General features: G+C 49.1%; 1 protein-coding gene across 2 annotated transcripts in view; it reads left to right on the forward strand.

Moving 5' to 3' along the window:
• Positions 1-24,143, forward strand: part of KLHL4 (kelch like family member 4) — a 306,427-nt gene that overhangs the window by 245,386 nt on the left and 36,898 nt on the right. For both annotated transcript variants that reach the window (XM_077286499.1, XM_077286498.1), the window contains exons 7-8: positions 11,413-11,637; positions 14,151-14,313. In XM_077286499.1, coding sequence (XP_077142614.1) covers positions 11,413-11,637; positions 14,151-14,313 — 388 coding nt within the window. The remainder of the gene's footprint in view (positions 1-11,412; positions 11,638-14,150; positions 14,314-24,143) is intronic.

Below are 24,143 nucleotides of genomic sequence, written 5' to 3' on the forward strand. Positions count from 1 at the left end.
ACCTCATACCTGCGCAATAACGACCGATGAAAAACGTTATGAATGGAAAAGGACGCAGGGAGGTCCAAACGGAAAGAAACAGGATTAAGAATCTCCAATATTCTATAAGGGCCAATGAACCGAGGTTTAAACTTAGGAGAAGAGACCCTCATAGGGACAAAACGAGAAGACAACCACACCAAATCTCCAACACAAAGCCGAGAACCAACACGACGATGACGGTTGGCAAAACGCTGAGTCTTCTCCTGGGACAACTTCAAATTGTCCATAACCTGCCCCCAGATGTGATGCAATCTCTCCACCACCGCATCCACTCCAGGACAATCCGAGGATTCCACCTGACCGGAGGAAAATCGAGGGTGAAACCCCGAATTACAGAAAAACGGGGACACCAAGGTGGAAGAGCTGGCCCGATTATTGAGGGCGAACTCTGCCAATGGCAAAAAAGCAACCCAATCATCCTGGTCAGCAGAGACAAAACACCTCAGATATGTCTCCAGGGTCTGATTAGTCCGCTCGGTCTGGCCATTAGTCTGAGGGTGAAAAGCAGATGAAAAAGACAAATCTATGCCCATCCTAGCACAGAATGCCCGCCAAAATCTAGACACAAATTGGGTACCTCTGTCAGAAACAATATTCTCAGGAATACCGTGCAATCGGACAACATTCTGAAAAAACAGAGGAACCAACTCAGAAGAAGAAGGCAACTTGGGCAGAGGAACCAAATGGACCATTTTAGAGAAACGGTCACAGACCACCCAGATGACAGACATCTTCTGGGAAACAGGCAGATCTGAAATAAAATCCATCGAGATGTGTGTCCAAGGCCTCTTAGGAATAGGCAAGGGCAACAGCAGTCCGCTAGCCCGAGAACTACAAGACTTGGCCCGAGCACAAACGTCACATGACTGCACAAAGACTCGCACATCTCGTGACAGGGAAGGCCACCAGAAGGATCTTGCCACCAAATCCCTGGTACCAAAAATTCCGGGATGACCTGCCAATGCAGAAGAATGTACCTCAGAGATGACTCTGCTGGTCCAATCATCCGGAACAAACAGTCTATCAGGCGGACAACGATCCGGTCTATCCGCCTGAAACTCTTGCAAGGACCGCCGCAGATCAGGAGAAACGGCCGACAAAATTACTCCCTCCCTAAGGATACCTGTGGGTTCAGAATTACCAGGAGAGTCCGGGTCAAAACTCCTAGAAAGGGCATCTGCCTTAACATTCTTAGAACCCGGTAGGTATGACACCACAAAATTAAAGCGAGAAAAAAATAAAGACCAGCGCGCCTGTCTAGGATTCAGGCGTCTGGCAGTCTCAAGATAAATCAAATTTTTGTGGTCAGTCAATACCACCACCTGATGCCTAGCCCCCTCGAGCCAATGGCGCCACTCCTCAAACGCCCACTTCATGGCCAAAAGCTCCCGATTCCCAACATCATAATTCCGCTCTGCGGGCGAAAATTTGCGAGAAAAGAAGGCACAAGGCCTAATGACGGAGCAGTCGGAACCTTTCTGCGACAACACTGCCCCAGCTCCGATCTCCGAAGCGTCAACCTCAACCTGAAAAGGCAGATTCACATCAGGCTGACGCAACACAGGGGCAGAGGCAAAACGGCGCTTAAGCTCCTGAAAGGCCTCTACAGCATGAGGGGACCAATTAGCAACATCAGCGCCTTGTCTGGTCAAATCAGTCAGTGGTTTAACGACATCCGAAAAACCAGCAATAAATCGGCGGTAAAAGTTGGCAAAGCCCAAAAATCTCTGAAGACCCTTAAGAGAGGAGGGCTGAGTCCAGTCACAAATAGCTTGCACCTTGACGGGATCCATCTCAATGGAAGAGGGAGAAAAAATATACCCCAAAAAGGAAATTTTCTGGACCCCAAAAACGCACTTAGACCCCTTCACACATAAAGAATTAGACCGCAGAACCTGAAAAACTCTCCTGACCTGCTGGACATGAGAGTCCCAGTCATCAGAAAAAATCAGAATATCATCCAGATATATTATCATAAATTTATCCAGAAAATCGCGGAAAATATCATGCATAAAAGACTGGAAAACTGAAGGGGCATTAGAAAGACCAAAAGGCATGACCAAATACTCAAAGTGGCCCTCGGGCGTATTAAATGCGGTCTTCCACTCATCCCCCTGCCTGATCCGCACCAAATTATACGCCCCACGAAGATCAATTTTAGAGAACCACTTAGCACCCTCTATACGAGCAAACAAATCAGTAAGCAATGGCAATGGGTATTGATACTTAACAGTGATCTTATTCAGAAGCCGATAATCAATACATGGTCTCAAAGAGCCGTCTTTTTTTGAGACAAAGAAAAACCCAGCTCCCAAGGGAGAAGAAGATGGACGAATATGTCCCTTTTCCAAAGACTCCTTTATATATTCCCGCATAGCAGCATGTTCCGGCACAGACAGATTAAACAAACGACCCTTGGGATATTTACAACCCGGTATCAAATCTATGGCACAATCGCACTCACGGTGCGGAGGTAACGACCCAAGCTTGGGTTCGTCAAAGACGTCTTGATAATCAGAGAGGAACTCAGGGACTTCAGAGGGAATGGACGACGAAATAGAAACCAAAGGTAAGTCCCCATGAATACCCTTACATCCCCAGCTCAACACAGACATTGCTCTCCAGTCCAAGACTGGGTTGTGAGACTGCAACCATGGCAATCCCAGTACCAAATCGTCATGTAAATTATACAGCACCAGGAAACGAATAATCTCCTGGTGATCCGGATTGATACGCATGGTTACTTGTGTCCAGTATTGTGGTTTATTATTAGCCAATGGGGTGGAGTCAATCCCCTTCAGAGGAATAAGAGTCTCCAAAGGCTCTAAATCAAAACCACAACGATTGGCAAAGGACCAATCCATAAGACTCAGAGCGGCGCCAGAGTCAACATAGGCGTCCGTGGCAATGGATGACAAAGAGCAAATCAGGGTTACAGACAAAATAAACTTAGACTGAATGGTGCCAATGGAAACAGACTTATCAAGCTTCTTTGTACGCCTAGAGCATGCTGATATAACATGAGTAGAATCCCCACAATAGAAACACAATCCATTCTTCCGTCTAAAATTCTGTCGCTCGCTCCTGGACAGAATTCTATCACACTGCATACTTTCTGGCGTCTTTTCCATAGACACCGCCAGATGGTGCACCGGTTTGCGCTCCCGCAGACGCCTATCAATCTGAATAGCCATTGTCATGGACTCATTCAGACCTGCAGGCACAGGGAACCCCACCATAACATCCTTAACGGCATCAGAGAGACCTTCTCTGAAAGTTGCCGCCAAGGCGCACTCATTCCACTGAGTAAGCACAGACCATTTACGGAATTTTTGGCAGAAAACTTCAGCTTCGTCTTGCCCCTGAGATAGTGCCATCAAAGTTTTTTCTGCCTGAAGTTCCAAATGAGGTTCCTCATAAAGCAAGCCCAAGGCCAGAAAAAACGCATCCACATCGCGTAACGCAGGATCCCCTGCTGGCAATGAGAAGGCCCAATCTTGAGGGTCACCCCTGAGCAAGGAAATCACAATCCTAACCTGCTGAGCAGGGTCTCCAGCTGAACGAGACTTCAGGGACAAATAAAGCTTACAATTATTTCGGAAATTCTGGAAGCTAGCTCTATTCCCTGTGAAGAACTCCGGCAAAGGAATTCTCGGCTCAGATACCGGAGCATGTACCACAAAATCTTGTAAATTTTGTACTTTCGTGATGAGATTATTCAAACCCGCAGTTACACTCTGGAGATCCATTATTGTCAGGTGCACACAGAGCCATACAGAGATTAGGAGGAGAGAGAGAAAAAAGACTGCAGCAAGGCAGACTGGAGGAAAAAAAAAAAAAAAAAAATTCCAGCAGACTTCTTATAACTCTCCTTTCTCAACCTGGGTCTTTAACACTTTATTGGCCGGTCAAACTGTCATGATCTCTGCAGGCAGAGATCATAGCAAGCCTATAGAGGGACAAGCTCTCGGAAGATGGAACTATACTGACCATGAACTAAGCCTGCCGCGCAACTAGAAATAGCCAGGTAGCATTTCCTATTTATCGCTAGATGCCCAGCTCTGGCCTAAGACCTAAATAGCTAGCAGAGGGAAATATAAGACCTGGCTCACCTCTAGAGAAATATTCCAAAGAAGACAGTAGCCCCCCACATATAATGACGGTGAGTTCAGATGAAACAACAAACGCAGCAGGAAAATAGTCTTAGCAAATTTGAGGTCCGCTTACTAGATAGCAGAAGACAGATAGTATACTTTCATGGTCAGCAGAAAAACACTAACAAAACACCATCCAGAGATTACCTTAAACTCTGGCATTAACTCATAACGCCAGAGTAGCAATCCCTGATCAACGAGAGCTTTCCAGACACAGTAACAAAACTTCAGCTGTGAACTGGAACAAATAGGTAAAACAAAACATGGACAAAAGTCCAACTTATCTAGTAGTAGTCTAGAAGCAGGAACAAGCACTGAGAGGCATCAGATAACATTGTTGACCGGCAAGAAACCACCAGAGAAATGAGCTTAAATAGCGACACCCACTACTGATGGAACCAGGTGAAACAGGAAAGAGGATGACAAGTCCAATTCCACAAGCGGCCACCGGGGGAGCCCAGAATCCAAATTCACAACACAGTGCCATCCAGTCTCCAAACGTCACGTGTGTGGTTGGCACCAAAGATCTCGATCTTGGTCTCATCAGACCAGAGAACCTTGAACCAGTCAGTCTCAGAGTCCTCCAAGTGATCATGAGCAAACTGTAGACGAGCCTTGACATGACGCTTTGAAAGTAAAGGTACCTTACGGGCTCATCTGGAACGGAGACCATTGCGGTGGAGTACGTTACTTATGGTATTGACTGAAACCAATGTCCCCACTGCCATGAGATCTTCCCGGAGCTCCTTCCTTGTTGTCCTTGGGTTAGCCTTGACTCTTCAGACAAGCCTGGCCTCGGCACGGGAGGAAACTTTCAAAGGCTGTCCAGGCCGTGGAAGGCTAACAGTAGTTCCATAAGCCTTCCACTTCCGGATGATGCTCCCAACAGTGGAGACAGGTAGGCCCAACTCCTTGGAAAGGGTTTTGTACCCCTTGCCAGCCTTGTGACCTTCCACGATCTTGTCTCTGATGGCCTTGGAATGCTCCTTTGTCTTTCCCATGTTGACCATGTTTGAGTGCTGTTCACAAGTTTGGGGAGGGTCTTAAATAGTCAGAAAAGGCTGGAAAAAGAGATAATTAATCCAAACATGTGAAGCTTATTGTTCTTTGTGCCTGAACTACTTCTTAATACTTTAGGGGAACCAAACAGAATTCTGGTGGGTTGAGGGGTTGAATAATAAATGACCCTCTGAAAAGACTTTTCACAATTTTACAAAAAAATAAACAAAGAAATAACATTCTTTTTTGCTGCAGTGCATTTCACACTTCCAGGCTGATCTACAGTCCAAATGTCACAATGCCAAGTTAATTCCAAATGTGTAAACCTGCTAAATCTGCAGGGGGTTGAATACTACTTGTAGGCACTGTATATCAGCATGCTCTAAACGCCTAACAAGGGTTGTTAGTCATGTCGCCATTGGTAATTTGCAACCTAAATTTATTTTGTCTGTGACTTTATTTTGCTCATTGTCTTCTTACCCTGTTATGGCGTTTGTGGATTCAGGCGCCGCCCTGAGTCTTATGGATCTGTCATTTGCCAAGCGCTGTGGTTTTGTTCTTGAACCGTTGGTAAATCCTATTCCTCTTAGAGGTATTGATGCTACGCCATTGGCGGAAAATAAACCGCAGTTTTGGACGCAGGTAACCATGTGCATGACTCCTGAACATCGGGAGGTGATTCGTTTTCTTGTTCTGCATAAAATGCATGATTTGGTCGTTTTGGGTCTGCCATGGTTACAGACCCACAATCCAGTCTTGGATTGGAAGGCAATGTCTGTGTCAAGTTGGGGCTGTCAGGGAATTCATGCTGATTCTCCGCCGGTGTCTATTGCTTCCTCTACTCCTTCGGAAGTTCCTGAGTATTTGTCTGATTATCAGGATGTATTCAGCGAGTCCAGGTCCAGTGCTCTGCCTCCTCATAGGGACTGTGACTGCGCCATAGATTTGATTCCAGGTAGTAAATTTCCTAAGGGAAGACTATTTAATCTGTCTGTACCTGAGCATGCCGCAATGCGTTCGTATATCAAGGAGTCTCTGGAGAAGGGGCATATCCGTCCATCCTCTTCCCCTCTTGGTGCGGGATTCTTTTTTGTGGCCAAGAAGGACGGATCTTTGAGACCTTGTATTGACTATCGGCTTCTGAATAAAATCACTGTTAAATTTCAGTATCCTTTGCCTCTGTTGTCGGACTTGTTTGCCCGGATTAAAGGTGCCAAGTGGTTCACCAAGATAGATCTTCGTGGTGCGTACAACCTTGTGCGCATTAAGCAAGGAGATGAATGGAAGACTGCATTTAATACGCCCGAAGGTCATTTTGAGTACTTGGTGATGCCTTTTGGGCTCTCTAATGCTCCCTCAGTGTTTCAGTCCTTTATGCATGATATTTTCCGGAAGTATCTGGATAAATTTATGATTGTTTATCTGGATGATATTCTGGTTTTCTCTGAAGATTGGGACTCACATGTGGAGCAGGTCAGGATGGTGTTTCAGGTTTTGCGTGAGAATGCTTTATTTGTTAAGGGCTCAAAGTGTCTCTTTGGAGTACAGAAGGTTCCCTTTTTGGGGTTAATTTTTTCCCCTTCTGCTGTGGAGATGGACCCAGTCTAGGTCCGAGCTATTCATGATTGGACTCAACCCACGTCAGTTAAGAGTCTTCAGAAGTTCTTGGGTTTTGCTAACTTCTACCGTCGTTTTATCGCTAATTTTTCTAGCGTTGTTAAACCTTTGACGGATATGACCAAGAAAGGTTCTGATGTTGCTAACTGGGCTCCTGCAGCCGTGGAGGCGTTCCAAGAGTTGAAGCACCGGTTTACTTCGGTGCCTGTTTTGTGCCAGCCTGATGTCTCACTTCCCTTTCAGGTCGAAGTGGATGCTTCTGAGATTGGGGCAGGGGCCGTTTTGTCGCAGAGAGGCCCTGGTTGCTCGGTAATGAGACCATGTGCTTTCTTCTCTAGGAAGTTTTCGCCTGCTGAGCGGAATTATGATGTTGGCAATCGGGAGTTGCTGGCCATGAAGTGGGCATTTGAGGAGTGGCGTCATTGGCTCGAGGGTGCTAAGCATCGTGTGGTGGTCTTGACTGATCACAAAAATTTGATGTATCTCGAGTCTGCTAAACGCCTGAATCCTAGACAGGCCCGCTGGTCATTGTTTTTCTCCCGTTTTGACTTTGTGGTCTCGTATTTACCAGGTTCAAAGAATGTGAAGGCTGATGCTCTTTCAAGGAGCTTTGTGCCTGACTCTCCTGGAGTCGCAGAACCAGTTGGTATTCTTAAAGAGGGAGTTATCTTGTCAGCCATTTCTCCTGATTTGCGACGTGTGTTGCAGAGATTTCAGGCTGGTAGACCTGACTCTTGTCCACCTGACAGACTGTTTGTTCCTGATAAGTGGACGAGCAGAGTCATTTTCGAGGTTCATTCCTCGGTGTTGGCAGGGCATCCGGGAATTTTTGGCACCAGAGATCTGGTGGCTAGGTCCTTTTGGTGGCCTTCCTTGTCACGGGATGTGCGGTCATTTGTGCAGTCCTGTGGGACTTGTGCTCGAGCTAAGCCTTGCTGTTCTCGTGCCAGCGGGTTGCTCTTGCCCTTGCCTGTCCCGAAGAGGCCTTGGACACACATTTCCATGGATTTCATTTCAGATCTCCCGGTGTCTCAGGGCATGTCTGTCATCTGGGTGGTATGTGATCGCTTTTCTAAAATGGTCCATTTGGTGCCTTTGCCTAAGCTGCCTTCCTCTTCCGATCTGGTTCCTGTGTTCTTTCAGAATGTGGTTCGTTTACACGGCATTCCTGAGAATATTGTGTCTGACAGAGGATCCCAGTTTGTTTCCAGGTTCTGGCGATCCTTTTGTGCTAGGATGGGCATTGATTAGTCGTTTTCGTCTGCCTTTCATCCTCAGACTAATGGACAAACGGAGCGAACTAATCAGACTCTGGAGGCTTATTTGAGGTGTTTTGTTTCGGCAGATCAGGATGATTGGGTGACCTTCTTGCCGTTGGCTGAGTTTGCCCTTAATAATCGGGCTAGTTCCGCTACTTTGGTTTCGCCATTTTTCTGCAACTCTGGTTTCCACCCTCGTTTTTCCTCGGGACATGTGGAGCCTTCTGACTGTCCTGGGGTAGATTCTGTGGTGGATAGGTTGCAGCAGATCTGGAATCATGTGGTGGACAACTTAAAGTTGTCACAGGAGAAGGCTCAGCGTTTTGCCAACCGCCGCCGCGGTGTGGGTCCCCGACTTCGTGTTGGGGATTTGGTATGGCTGTCTTCTCGATTTGTTCCTATGAAGGTCTCCTCTCCTAAATTTAAGCCTCGCTTCATCGGTCCTTACAAGATATTGGAAATCCTTAATCCTGTGTCCTTTCGCTTGGATCTTCCGGTGTCGTTTGCCATTCACAACGTGTTCCATAGGTCTTTGTTGCGGCGGTACGTTGTACCTGTGGTTCCTTCTGTTGAGCCTCCTGCTCCGGTGTTGGTTGAGGGTGAGTTGGAGTACGTGGTGGAGAAGATCTTGGATTCTCGTCTCTCTAGACGGAGGCTTCAGTATCTGGTCAAGTGGAAGGGCTATGGTCAGGAGGATAATTCCTGGGTGGTTGCCTCTGATGTGCATGCGGCCGATTTAGTTCGTGCCTTTCACGCTGCTCATCCTGATCGCCCTGGTGGTCTTGGTGAGGGTTCGGTGACCCCTCCTTAAAGGGGGGGTACTGTTGAGAATTAGACTTTTTGGCTCCCTCTTGTGGTTACTAGTGATATGACTCTGGGATTGTCTTTCCTCAGTTTGGCACCCACCTGAGTCGTTAGTCCAGGGGTGTTGCTATATAAACTTCCTGGGTCCTTAGTCCAGTGCCTGGCATCGTTGTAATCAGATCCTTTCTGTTTGCTGCTGTCTGCTGGTCCTGGTTCGTGCAAAATTAAGCTAAGTCCTGCTTCTTTGTTTTTTGGTTATTTGCTTGCTCTCATTTTTGTCCAGCTTGTACTACATGTGATTCCTGACCTTGCTGGAAGCTCTAGGGGGCTGGTGTTCTCCCCCCGGGCCGTTAGACGGTTCGGGGGTTCTTGAATATCCAGCGTGGATATTTTGATAGGGTTTTTGCTGACCATATAAGTCATCTTACTATATTCTGCTATTAGCTAGTGGGCCTCTCTTTGCTAAATACCTAGCTCATTCTTACGTTTGTCTTTTCCTCTTACCTCACCGCTATTATTTGTTGGGGGCTTGTATCCAACTTTTGGGGTCTTTTCTCTGGAGGCAAGAAAGGTCTTTCTTTTCCCTTCTAGGGTTAGTTAGTTCTCCGGCTGGCGCGAGACGTCTAGAACCAACGTAGGCACGTTCCCCGGCTGCTGCTATTTGTGGTGCTAGGATTAGATATATGGTCAGCTCAGTTACCACTGCCCTATGAGCTGGTTTTTGTGTTTGCAGACTTAGTAATTATTTCTGAGACCCTCTGCCATTGGGGTCATAACAGCACATACATTACATTACTGATCCGGAGTTACATCCTGTATTATACCCCGGAGCTGCACTCACTATTCTGCTGGTGCAGTCACTGTGTACATACATTACATTACTGATCCTGAGTTACATCCTGCATTATACTCCAGAGCTGCACTCACTATTCTGCTGGTGCAGTCACTGTGTACATACATTACATTACTCATCCTGAGTTACATCCTGTATTATACTCCAGAGCTGCACTCACTATTCTGCTAGTTCAGTCACTGTGTACATAGATTACATTACTGATCCTAAGTTACCTCCTGTATTTTACTCCAGAGCTGCACTCACTATTCTGCTGGTGCAGTCACTGTGTACATACATTACATTACTGATCCTGAGTTACATCCTGTATTATACTCCAGAGCTGCACTCACTATTCTGCTAGTTCAGTCACTGTGTACATAGATTATATTACTGATCCTAAGTTACCTCCTGTATTTTACTCCAGAGCTGCACTCACTATTCTGCTGGTGCAGTCACTGTGTACATACATTACATTACTGATCCTGAGTTACCTCCTGTATTATACCCCAGAGCTGCACTCACTATTCTGCTGGTGCAGTCACTGTGTACATACATTACATTACTGATCCTGAGTTACCTCCTGTATTATACCCCAGAGCTGCACTCACTATTATGCTGGTGCAGTCACTGTGTACATGCATTACATTACTGATCCTGAGTTACCTCCTGTATTATACCCCAGAGCTGCACTCACTATTCTGCTAGTTCAGTCACTGTGTACATGCATTACATTACTGATCCTGAGTTACCTCCTGTATTGTACTCCAGAGCTGCACTCACTATTCTGCTGGTGCAGTCACTGTGTACATGCATTACATTACTGATCCTGAGTTACATCCCGTATTATACTCCAGAGCTGCACTCACTATTCTGCTGGTGCAGTCACTGTGTACATACATTACATTACTGATCCTGAGTTACATCCAGTATTATACTCCAGAGCTGCACTCACTATTCTGCTGGTGCAATCACTGGGTACATACATTACATTACTGATCCTGAGTTACATCCTGTATTATACCCAGAGCTGCACTCACTATTCTGCTGGTGCAATCACTGTGTACATACATTACATTACTGATCCTGAGTTACATCCTGTATTATACTCCAGAGCTGCAGTCACTATTCTGCTGGTACAGTCACTGTGTACATACATTACATTACTGATTCTGAGTTACCTCCTGTATTATACCCCAGAGCTGCACTCACTATTCTGCTGGTGCAGTCACTGTGTACGTACATTACATTACTGATCCTGAGTTACATCCTGTATTATACCCCAGAGCTGCACTCACTATTCTGCTGGTGCAGTCACTGTGTACATACATTACATTACTGATCCTGAGTTACCTCCTGTATTATACCCCAGAGCTGCACTCACTATTCTGCTGGTGCACTCACTGTACATACATTCAAGTGTGGTCAAATACACATCGGTCTCAGATGTCCTGGCTCACATTCAGGAGCTGATAATGGAGGTGGCTCGCGCCATTGTCTCATGTGTATGAGCAGCTGTACAATACATCTGCAGACACAGGAGAGCAGCGGAGTGAACAGGATGAGTACAGGCTGATAATAATCGATGGTGTAATAGGATTACAAATGACTTTTTAATATCACACAAGACCTGGATGAAGATCCGGTGCCCCTGCGCGCGCTCAGCTCTGCTCCACACAATGATAAACCTCTTTATGTTTTGTAGGGGCCACAACGATCGAGAAGTACGACCTGAGGACAAACAGCTGGATCCAGGTCAGCACCATGAATGGTCGGCGCCTGCAGTTCGGGGTGGCAGTGATCGATAACAAGCTCTATGTGGTTGGAGGACGAGACGGACTCAAGACCTCGAATACTGTGGAGAGCTTCAACCCCATCAACAAAGTGTGGACAATTATGCCCCCGATGTCAACGCATCGGCACGGACTGGGTATGAGCGCGTCATGGAGACAGTCATACTGATTACACGGAGGGTGACTGGACCCATCTGTTGGGTTAATGGGATTAAGGCTTGACTTTTATTGTAGTTAATATGCTCTGACAGATAAAGGGTAGGATAACTGCGGTGGTCGATGTGCAGCATCTCTGTGTGACTCCTCTATGGGACATCACTCTCCTAAAGCTGAGAAATCTCCTGCCCAGATTAATGGCTGCAGGTCACTGGCCAGGATCCCTCTTCCTCAGGACAATTATAGATGTCAGTTGTAAGACCACTAGAGCGGATTAAAATTCACTTATTGCCTCACCGACATGTTTCGCCATGAATAGCTTCATCTGGGGACTGAGGCTAAGTTGAGTTTAAAAAAAAAAATAAAAATCAGAGTGTAAGGTCTTTTAATGATGTGTCACGCTGACAGCCCATAATAAATCCCATAACAAAAAGGATATCTCTGATTGGCTATGGCCGTTTATGCATAGCTCCCATATTATGACATCACTGTGGGGATAACCAATGGTTTTGTATGCAGGTACATCTCTCGGTCACACGGAGATCGCAGGCCAATCGCCAAGCTAGGATTGCGATGATGTCACAGTCACATGCTAAGGTCCTGTATACCAGATACCTCATTCAGTCGCATTCTATTATTGCTATGATACTGAATGTGGTCTCCGGTTCACAGGACCTTAGCATGTGACATCATCGCAATCCTAGCTTGGCGATTGGCCTGCGATCTCCGTGTGACCAGGTGACTTACCTACATACAAAACCATTGGTTATCCCCAGAGTGATGTCATAACATGGGAGCTAAGCATAAACGGCCATAGCCAATCATGGATATCCTTTATGTTAGAGGATTTATTATGGGCTGTCAGTGTGACACATCATTAATGACAGCTCTATTTCTGATTGGACACAATTTGTGGGAAGACCTGATTGGTTTGATAATTTGATGACGTCACAACAGAAGCCTTAAAAGACCTTACACTCTGATTTATTACCTCACTCCTCTGATGAAGCCATTCACGGCGAAACATGTCGGTGAGGTGATGAGTTAATTTTAATCTGCTCTAGTGATCTTGTTGCTGACATCTATAATTGTCCTGAGAAGAGGGATCCTGGCCTGTGACCTGCAGCCATTAATCTGGGCAGGAGATTTCTCAGCTTTAGGAGAGTGATGTCCCATAGAGGAGTCACACAGAGATGCTGCACAGTGACCACCGCAGTTATCCTATCCTTTATCTGCTACACAATATTAAGTACAATAAGTCACGTTTTATTCCCATTCTCCCTGGAGTTGGGTCCATTCACACTCGGGGTCACCTGGTAGTGTCATTGTCTCCTCCCTGAAGAGTTCTGTTAGACAGGTTTCTATCGTCACTTAGACAATACCCAGAGAATGAAAGGAAACCTCTGCAGCCTGTCTAAGAGACTGCTGAATCCTGACAGTGTGCGATGTGCGCTCTATTGTGAGTCACAGCAGTCACCGGAATATCAGATTGTAATCCACTACTCTGAAAGTTATGCTGAGAATTTAGTCGGCAGGTCACATGACTGCTCAGTCTCATGGTGAATACAGGGGGATCATGACAGTGTGAGCGGTGCACCCTGTGATGAATTTGGAAGACTACTGCTGAGCTGCTGTATCTAAGCCCATAATGTGTGATACTGCTTGCTAAGCTCCTGTATTGAATCCTATCCTATATGATACTCTGAACTGAGCCGTGTTTTTAATCCTCTCCTGTGTGATATAGTCTGCTGAGCTGTGTATCTAATCCTTTCCTGTGTGATACTGACTGCTGAGCTGTGTATCTAATCCTTTCCTGTGTGATACTGACTGCTGAGCTGTGTATCTAATCCTACCATGTGTGATACTGACTGCTGAGCCGTGTATCTAATCCTATCCTGTGTGATGCTGTCTGCTGAGCTGTGTATCTAATCCGCTCCTGTGATACTGTCTGCTGAGCCGTGTATCTAATCCCCTCCTGTGTGATACTTTTTGCTGAGCCGTGTATCTAATCCCCTCCTGTGTGATACTGTCTGCTGAGCCGTGTATCTAATCCAATCCTGTGTGATACTGACTGCTGAGCTCCTGTATCTCATCCTATCACTATTACTTTCTCCGTTTCTTTGCACCTTTGTTACTTTGTTTCCCTCCGATCTCTTGGATAGAAGTACGAGCAGTCGGTGAGTCGCTGTGGGGCCAATGTGCCGCCATGACGCCCCCCGACCTCTCTGCGTAGGACACGAGCGCCGTCTGTTTTCTTTCTCTCTGAGCCACTATTTCTGGAAATGTGTAAATTATAAATGAAATAATTCTTCAGGTCGTGAATCCATCAGTCTCCAAATCATAAACTAAACACATAAATTATGAGCGCAGCAGAGATTATCGCCGGAGCTGGAATCTCGGGCTCTGGGATTAGTGTAGATGTGATCAGCCGTTTTGTGTACGCAGCCCCGCTGTTACTTTTCAGCGACAGGTGACATTTTCTTGCCTTTTCCAGGGGTGGCCGTGCTGGAAGGCCCCATGTATGCTGTAGGCGGCCATGATGGCTGGAGCTATCTGAACACAGTGGAGCGCTGGGACCCTCAGGCGCGGCAGTGGAATTACGTGGCCAGTATGTCCACACCCAGGAGCACGGTCGGTGTCGCAGCTTTGAATAACAAGTGAGTGTTGGCAGATATAAAGCGCGGTGTGTGTGTGTGCAGCCTCCTCTTCCTCCTGTGCAGTCACTGTGTGCAGTCTCTTCTACATCATCCTTACAATCACTGTGTGCAGTCTCCTCCTCCTTTGCAGTCAGTGTGCAGCCTCCTCCTGTGCAGTCGCTGTCTGCAGCCTCCTCCTGTGCAATAACTGTGTGCAGTCTCTACCTCCTGTGCAGTCACTGTGTGCAGCCTCTTCCTCCTCCTGTGCACTCACTGTGTGCAGCCTCCTCCTTCTGTGCAGTCACTGTCTGCAGCCTCCTCCTCCTCCTGTGCAGTCACTGTGTGCAGTCTCTACCTCCTTTGCAGTCAGTGTGCAGCCTCCTCCTTCTGTGCAGTCACTGTGTGCAGCCTCCTCCTGTGCAGTCGGTCTGCAGCCTCCTCCTCCTCCTGTGCAGTCACTGTGTGCAGTCTCTACCTCCTGTGAAGTCACTGTGTGCAGCTTCTTCCTCCTCCTGTGCAGTCACTGTGTGCAGACTCCTCCTGTGCAGTCACTGTGTGCAGCCTCCTCCTCCTCGTGTGCAGCCTCCTCCTGTGCAGTCACTGTGTGCAGCCTCCTCCTGTGCAGTCACTGTGTGCAGCCTCCTCCTGTGCAGTCACTGTGTGCAGCCTCCTCCTGTGCAGTCTCTGTGTGCAGCCTCCTCCTGTGCAGTCTCTGTGTGCAGCCTCCTCCTGTGCAGTCACTGTGTGCAGCCTCCTCCTGTGCAGTCACTGTGTGCAGCCTCCTCCTGTGCAGTCACTGTGTGCAGCCTCCTCCTGTGCAGTCACTGTGTGCAGCCTCCTCCTGTGCAGTCACTGTGTGCAGCCTCCTCCTGTGCAGTCACTGTGTGCAGCCTCCTCCTGTGCAGTCAGTGTGTGAAGCCTCTTCCTGTGCAGTCAGTGTGTGAAGCCTCTTCCTGTGCAGTCACTGTGTGCAGCCTCTTCCTCCTCCTGTGCAGTCACTGTGTGCAGTCTCTACCTCCTTTGCAGTCAGTGTGCAGCCTCCTCCTTCTGTGCAGTCGGTCTGCAGCCTCCTCCTCCTGTGCAGTCACTGTGTGCAGTCTCTACCTCCTGTGAAGTCACTGTGTGCAGCTTCTTCCTCCTCCTGTGCAATCACTGTGTGCAGACTCCTGTGCATTCACTGTGTGCAGCCTCCTCCTGTGCAGTCACTGTGTGCAGCCTCCTCCTGTGCAGTCACTGTGTGCAGCCTCCTCCTGTGCAGTCACTGTGTGCAGCCTCCTCCTGTGCAGTCACTGTGTGCAGCCTCCTCCTGTGCAGTCACTGTGTGCAGCCTCCTCCTGTGCAGTCACTGTGTGAAGTCTGAAGGCAATAAAGGAGATCTCTTTACCAGGTATCACAAGCCACACAACACACTTCACACTCCAGGCCGCCAGGGGGAGCTATGCTCCTATCTATTAGGGCACTCCTCACAATTAGGTAAAACTGGTAGTCTATATAGGAAGTTAGGCAGAAGCGAGCTGGGCTTCACCCAGTGAACTGCTATCTGAGCTCCGCTCAGGTAGTGGGTCCCTGACAGGGGTGAGATCCTGTCAGAGGCCTAGACAGAAGGCCACGGAGCTGCAACGGCCCGACATGCAGCAGCATCCTAGGAAAGAGACATTGAAGGGATTTGCGTTGCAGAGTGAGAAACGAAGTCATAGCAAAAGGAGAGGAAACCAGAAGGAGTTCTGCCCTGTAAAAGGCTGCCTCCTTTCTGAAGCGCAGGATTCGGTAGCCGGAACACCGAGGGAGTCATCGTCTCCAAGCCTGGCTCCAGAGACCGGCAGGACAGCTAGTTCCATATTAGTTGCCCAACCTTCTACCCAGGAGGCACGGTGGCAACTGTGGAGGCCAGGGCGAGATAGAGTCCCTGTAAAAAGCCTCAGGCCATCAGTCATACGGGTTTTGTCCTATCCTATCCATCAGGGGGACAGAGGGAAAGAGACATAACACCTACAATCAGGGGTGGGATTCAGCCGGTACGACCCGGTACGGGGCAGCCGTTTACTAAAATTTCTAGCTGCCAGCGTTCCGGTAATCAGGGCCGTATTTCCCACGTGCCTAGGGGCGGGAGGATGCGGGGGGGCGGCGCCTGAGCAAGGTGTGTTTTGTTTTGTTTTTTTTTTAATAATGCGGGGTAGCGCCCACCCAAACCCACCCGCCCTCCCTATCTCCCTCTTCCCCATCTCCCTCTTCTGGCTCCTGTACTGCGCTATCACGTATGCTGCAGTGGACGGAGGCCGGGAGCTGGAAGGGGAACACGTCACACTGCAGGCCCCGCCCCCTCCTCGCTGTGGCGCCAAGTTCAGTTTCTGTCTGAGCAGCTGCGGGGCGGGGATGGTGTGAGGTGTGTTGTGTCCAGGTCAGTTGTGCGGTGCTTGGGGTGTAACTGCTGGTCCCAGCATATCCGGCAGCTTCAGAGCTAGCAGGAGAGGCTGGCCAGCTCAGCTACAGACTGCACAAGATTATGCTGACTGGGGCCCTGTCCTCACCTGTTAGTGTTAATGCTGCGGTCTGCGGGGACTGGGAGGGAAGGGGCATCACACGGAGCCTCAGGCTGTGATTCCCTCTGCTGCTGCCTGTGCCCTGCTGCTGACATGAGGCTGTGAACAGAGGGGGAGGTGCTGAGAGGAACATCACAGTGATCAGGACATGGTTAATGTCCTGCTTCAATTAGGGGGCCTCTGCAGTATGTGGCCGCCCTGCCCAATGTACACCTTCCAGCAAGGCTTGTTTTTATTATTCTGGAGCAGCTGTAGAACCATAAATTCCAGCATTCCCAGCCTTTGTGTAAGGGGGACTTGTACCTTCACGCCCTGACTTTTTTATTCTGTAGCTGCAGAATAACTACAGGTTTAGGTTACATGTCCTGTCGTTCTAATTATGGAGATGTAGGACTGCAAATCCCAGCATGCCCTGTGGTTGGTACTGTAGGGACTGCAAATCCCAGCATGCCCTGTGGTTGGTACTGTAGAAACTGCAAATCCCCAGCATGCCCTGTGGTTGGTACTGTAGGGACTGCAAATCCCAGCATGCCCTGTGGTTGATTCACTAGGGACAGGTAGTGATGGCTACTAGCCAACATGTGCGGCACTTGCGGTGAGACAAAAAAACACTGCTAGCAGTGTTTTTTTTCCGTTGCTGCAAGTGCCGCACATGTCCGCAAGTCCCATAGGGAATGAATGAGGCCTGTGATCTTACTGTACACCGGACATGAATTACCGGCTTTTCAAAGGACGCCGGTGCATAAAAATCGGACAGCACTCGCATGGTGCGAGTGCTGTAGGATTTTTTTTCTTTGCACCCATTGACTTGCATTGGCGATTCTCAGCTGATATACGAGTGAATTGTCCTGTGCAGTACATTTGCTTTAGTCGTTTGTTTCTTTGAATGACTTTAATACCGTATGTCACAACGTATTCTTGTCATTAAGGGAGACAAACTGCTTCAAAAAATATGAATCGTGCCACTGGGCATGGCTTATTAGTATGGGCGGGGTTATTGAAAATGGGCGTGGCCAAAATTCCGGCCGCCGCGACTTAGAGGACCTGTTGTTAAAAATTTGAATCCCACCCCTGCCTACAATAGTTGTGAGGACCTTACCGAGAAGCTCAGCAGGGAGATACTACAACACCCAGGCACTAGGGGAAGGCTATTGAATTCCACCTGCATAAGGGGACTCTGGATTTGCCTTCAGACCGGCCGGACTCTACCTGCCCTGTGATCTGGTGCCCTGGACTGTGGATGCTGAAGCCTTCAGTAAAGGTAAAGAGACTGCAACCTTGTGTCCTCGTTCTTCACTGCGCCTCACACCATTCACCATCTACACTCTGGGAAGCCCTGGGGACACACTTCACCTGTGGGAAGGTATACCATCTAGCTGCCATAACACCACCCCAGCGGACCCCTAAGCAGCGTTGGCAGGGTGAACCTAGCCACACTGCTGCCTGAGGCGAACTTCAAAACGGCGCCCCCCCCAAACACATATACAGTACAGCCCCCCTATAGGGCTCCCATCTCATATACAGTCCCCCCATACATTACATGAGTGATACCTATTGTACATTCTACAATAGGTCATAAATCAGACAGTATAGTCCTCCATAGAGTATTCTGGGCACCACAGTGCTCCATACAGAATAATGAGCCCCATATATTGCTCCATACAGTATAATGAGCCCCATATATTGCTCCATACAGTATTGTGGGCACCGCACAGCGCCCCATACAGAATAACATGCCCCATATATTGCTCTATACAGTATAATGAGCCCCATATATTGCTCCATACAGTATGAGCCCCACATGATGCTCCATACAATATAATGGCCACACAGTGCTTCATACTGTATAATGGCCACACATGATGCTCCATACTGTATAATGGCCACACAGTGCTCCATACTGTATAATGGCCACACATGATGCTACATACTGTATAGTGGCCACACATGATGCTCCATACTGTATAATGGTCACACATGATGCTCCATACTGTATAATGGCCACACAGTGCTCCATACTGTATAATAGCCACACATTATGCTCAATACTGTATAATGGCCACACAGTGCTCCATACTGTATAATGGGCACACATAATGCTCCATACTGTATAATGGTCACACATGATGCTCCATACTGCATAATGGGCACACGTGATGTGCCATACAGTATAATGGGCACACATGATGTGCCATACAGTATAATGGGCACACATGATGCTCCATACTGTACAATGGCCACACATGATGCTCCATACAGTATAATGGGCACACATGATGTGCCATACAGTATAATGGGCACACATGATGCTCCATACTGTATAATGGCCACACAGTGCTCCATACTGTATAATGGTCACACATGATGCTCCATACTGTATAATAGCCACACATTATGCTCAATACTGTATAATGGCCACACAGTGCTCCATACTGTATAATGGGCACACATAATGCTCCATACTGTATAATGGTCACACATGATGCTCCATACTGCATAATGGGCACACATGATGTGCCATACAGTATAATGGGCACACATGATGCTCCATACTGTATAATGGCCACACATAGTTACTCCTACACACACGGCTGCGCTCCGTACACCTTGCACTCATGGCTCCACTCCTTACTCACGCGGCTCCGCTCCATACACCTCGCACACACCCAGCTCTGCTCCATACACCTCATACACACCCGGCTCCGCTCCGTACACCTCATACACATTTAAACAGGAACACGACAAAAGTCAGCATAATACAGATATCCCCAGAAAAAACCTAATACAATAAAGAAAAATATGGCTATGCTAATAAACGTGAGGACTAAATGAACGAACTAGTCGCTAATTATATTAACAAAGAGGAGTGGGTCAGAGACCCAAAAACGACCCAAAATTCACAAATACCAATATCTAAAAATAGTCTTTATTAGAAAACATTTATTAAAATGAAAACCGGTAGGGGCATGGCGCACAAAACACACCGCACAGTCATGTATAGTTACCAAGGGCGCACGGAACCGAGAAACCAAACATCCATAATCAAACTATAATTCAGCAGAGAACCATATATTCCCCATAATGGGTAAGTTAACATGTAATGTATAGTATAACATGCTACAAAATGGATGCACTATCTCAATGTAAATACCATAATATATAAGGAGTGCTCATTACCTCTAAATAGGATGCAAGACTTCCAGGGTCCGTGCACCCACCCCGAAGCGCGTTTCGGTAACACATCTTCCTCAGGGGGCACCGTAGCATGTTATACTATACATTACATGTTAACTTACCCATTACGGGGAATATATGGTTCTCTGCTGAATTGTAGTTTGATTATGGAGGTTTGGTTTCTCGGTTCCGTGCGCCCTTGGTAACTATACATGACTGTGCGGTGTGTTTTGTGCGCCATGCGGCGCCATGCCCCTACCTGTTTTCATTTTAATAAATGTTTTCTAATAAAGACTATTTTTATATATTGGTATTTGTGAATTTTGGGTCGTTTTGGGGTCTCTGACCCACTCCTCTTTACACATGCAGCTCTGCTCCGTACACTGAATACACACCTGGCTCCGCTTCATACACCTCATACACATGCAGCTCTGCTCCGTACACCTCATACACACCTGGCTCCACTCCGTACACCTCATACACATGCAGCTCCGCTCCATACACTGAATACACACCTGGCTCCGCTCCGTACACCTCATACACATGCAGCTCTGCTCCGTACACTGAATACACACCTGGCTCCGCTCCGTACACCTCATACACACCCGGCTCCGCTCCGTACACCTCATGCACATGCAGCTCAGCTCCATACACTGAATACACACCTGGCTCCGCTCCGTACACCTCATACACATGCAGCTCTGCTCCGTACACTGAATACACACCTGGCTCCGCTCCGTACACCTCATACACATGCAGCTCTGCTCCGTACACTGAATACACACCTGGCTCCGCTCCATACACCTCATACACACCCGGCTCTGCTCCGTACACCTCAAACACCTGGCTCTGCTCCGTACACCTCATACACACCCGGCTCCGCTCCGTACACCTCATGCACATGCAGCTCAGCTCCATACACTGAATACACACCTGGCTCCGCTCCGTACACCTCATACACATGCAGCTCTGCTCCGTACACTGAATACACACCTGGCTCCGCTCCGTACACCTCATACACATGCAGCTCTGCTCCGTACACTGAATACACACCTGGCTCCGCTCCATACACCTCATACACACCCGGCTCTGCTCCGTACACCTCAAACACCTGGCTCTGCTCCGTACACCTCATACACACCCGGCTCTGCTCCGTACACCTCATACACATGCAGCTCAGCTCCATACACTGAATACACACCTGGCTCCGCTCCGTACACCTCATACACACCCGGCTCTGCTCCGTACACCTCATACACATGCAGCTCTGCTCCGTACACCTCATACACACCCGGCTCTGCTCCGTACACCTCATACACACCCGGCTCTGCTCCGTACACCTCATACACACCCGGCTCTGCTCCGTACACCTCATACACATGCAGCTCAGCTCCATACACTGAATACACACCTGGCTCCGCTCCGTACACCTCATACACACCCGGCTCTGCTCCGTACACCTCATACACATGCAGCTCTGCTCCGTACACCTCATACACACCCGGCTCCGCTCTGTACACCTCATACACATGCAGCTCTGCTCCGTACACCTCATACACACCCGGCTCTGCTCCGTACACCTCATACACACCCGGCTCTGCTCCGTACACCTCATACACATGCAGCTCAGCTCCATACACTGAATACACACCTGGCTCCGCTCCGTACACCTCATACACATGCAGCTCTGCTCCGTACACTGAATACACACCTGGCTCCGCTCCGTACACCTCATACACACCCGGCTCCGCTCCGTCCACCTCATGCACATGCAGCTCAGCTCCATACACTGAATACACACCTGGCTCCGCTCCGTACACCTCATACACATGCAGCTCTGCTCCGTACACTGAATACACACCTGGCTCCGCTCCGTACACCTCATACACATGCAGCTCTGCTCCGTACACTGAATACACACCTGGCTCCGCTCCATACACCTCATACACACCCGGCTCTGCTCCGTACACCTCAAACACCTGGCTCTGCTCCATACACCTCATACACACCCGGCTCTGCTCCGTACACCTCATACACATGCAGCTCAGCTCCATACACTGAATACACACCTGGCTCCGCTCCGTACACCTCATACACACCCGGCTCTGCTCCGTACACCTCATACACATGCAGCTCTGCTCCGTACACCTCATACACACCCGGCTCTGCTCCGTACACCTCATACACACCCGGCTCTGCTCCGTACACCTCATACACACCCGGCTCTGCTCCGTACACCTCATACACATGCAGCTCAGCTCCATACACTGAATACACACCTGGCTCCGCTCCGTACACCTCATACACACCCGGCTCCGCTCCGTACACCTCATACACATGCAGCTCTGCTCCGTACACTGAATACACACCTGGCTCTGCTCCGTACACCTCATACACACCCGGCTCCGCTCTGTACACCTCATACACATGCAGCTCTGCTCCGTACACCTCATACACACCCGGCTCTGCTCCGTACACCTCATACACACCCGGCTCTGCTCCGTACACCTCATACACATGCAGCTCAGCTCCATACACTGAATACACACCTGGCTCCGCTCCGTACACCTCATACACACCCGGCTCTGCTCCGTACACCTCATACACATGCAGCTCTGCTCCGTACACCTCATACACATGCAGCTCTGCTCCGTACACCTCATACACACCCGGCTCTGCTCCGTACACCTCATACACACCCGGCTCTGCTCCGTACACCTCATACACACCCGGCTCTGCTCCGTACACCTCATACACATGCAGCTCAGCTCCATACACTGAATACACACCTGGCTCTGCTCCGTACACCTCATACACACCCGGCTCCGCTCCGTACACCTCATACACATGCAGCTCTGCTCCGTACACTGAATACACACCCGGCTCTGCTCCGTACACCTCATACACACCCGGCTCCGCTCTGTACACCTCATACACATGCAGCTCTGCTCCGTACACCTCATACACACTCGGCTCTGCTCCGTACACCTCATACACACATGGCTCCGCTCCGTACACCTCATACACATGCAGCTCTGCTCCGTACACTTCATACACACCCGGCTCTGCTCCATACACCTCATACACATGCAGCTCTGCTCCGTACACCTCATACACACCCGGATCTGCTCCGTACACCTCATACACATGCAGCTCAGCTCCGTACACTTCATACACACCTGGCTCTGCTCCGTCCACCTCATACGCACCCGGCTCTGCTCCATACACCTCATACACACACGGCTCTGCTCCATACACCTCATACACATGCAGCTCTGCTCCGTACACCTCATGCACACATGGCTCCGCTCCATACACCTAGCACACACACACTTACCATGGCAACCAGCACAGCAGAGTCCTGCAATCCATGGAGGTCCCGATCATGTGACCTCTGACTCCTCCCCTCCTGAGTTCCTGTTTGCACAGAGCAGCCAAGGTGCAGGGATGACCGGCTGGTGGGTTGTGAGCAGGGGCGCGCTAGTGACTGACTGCAAGTGTCAGTGATTATGGAGAGTCGGCACCAGGTGTTCTGACCGCCGCTCTGCCGCCCCCTGTCTTTCAGTGACGACTGCCGCCTGAAGCAAAGGGCTCAACTTGCCCCATGATAGCGGCGCCCTTGAGCGTTGGTCACCCTGACCGAATACCACAGGTGGCGTCACGAACATTATCCCTTTAATGACCTTTCCCCCATTTATAACGGACGTCCCTAGGGCCACGGACCGGGTCAGCCACCGTGACATCCCCGCCGAGAACCGAAGGGCCCGGCTCCGAGTATCCCATTGCCCTACTGGGGGGCGCTCCACAGTCTCCTCCTGTGCAGTCACTGTGTACAGCCTCCACCTGTGCAGTCACTGTGTGCAGCCTCCTCCTGTGTAGTCAGTGTGTGCAGCCTCTTCCTGTGCAGTCACTGTGTGCAGCCTCTTCCTGTGCAGTCACTGTGTGCAGTCTCCTCCTCCTGTGCAGTCACTGTGTGCAGTCTCCTCCTCCTGTGCGTCACTGTGTGCAGTCTCCTCCTGTTCAGTCACTGTGTGCAGTCTCCTCCTCCTGTTCAGTCACTGTGTGCAGTCTCCTCCTCCTGTGCAGTCACTGTGTGCAGCCTCCTCCTGTGCAGTCACTGTGTGCAGTCTCCTCCTC

Source organism: Ranitomeya variabilis, chromosome 2 (genome assembly GCF_051348905.1).
Source record: "Ranitomeya variabilis isolate aRanVar5 chromosome 2, aRanVar5.hap1, whole genome shotgun sequence".
Classification (NCBI taxonomy): Eukaryota; Metazoa; Chordata; class Amphibia; order Anura; family Dendrobatidae; genus Ranitomeya; species Ranitomeya variabilis.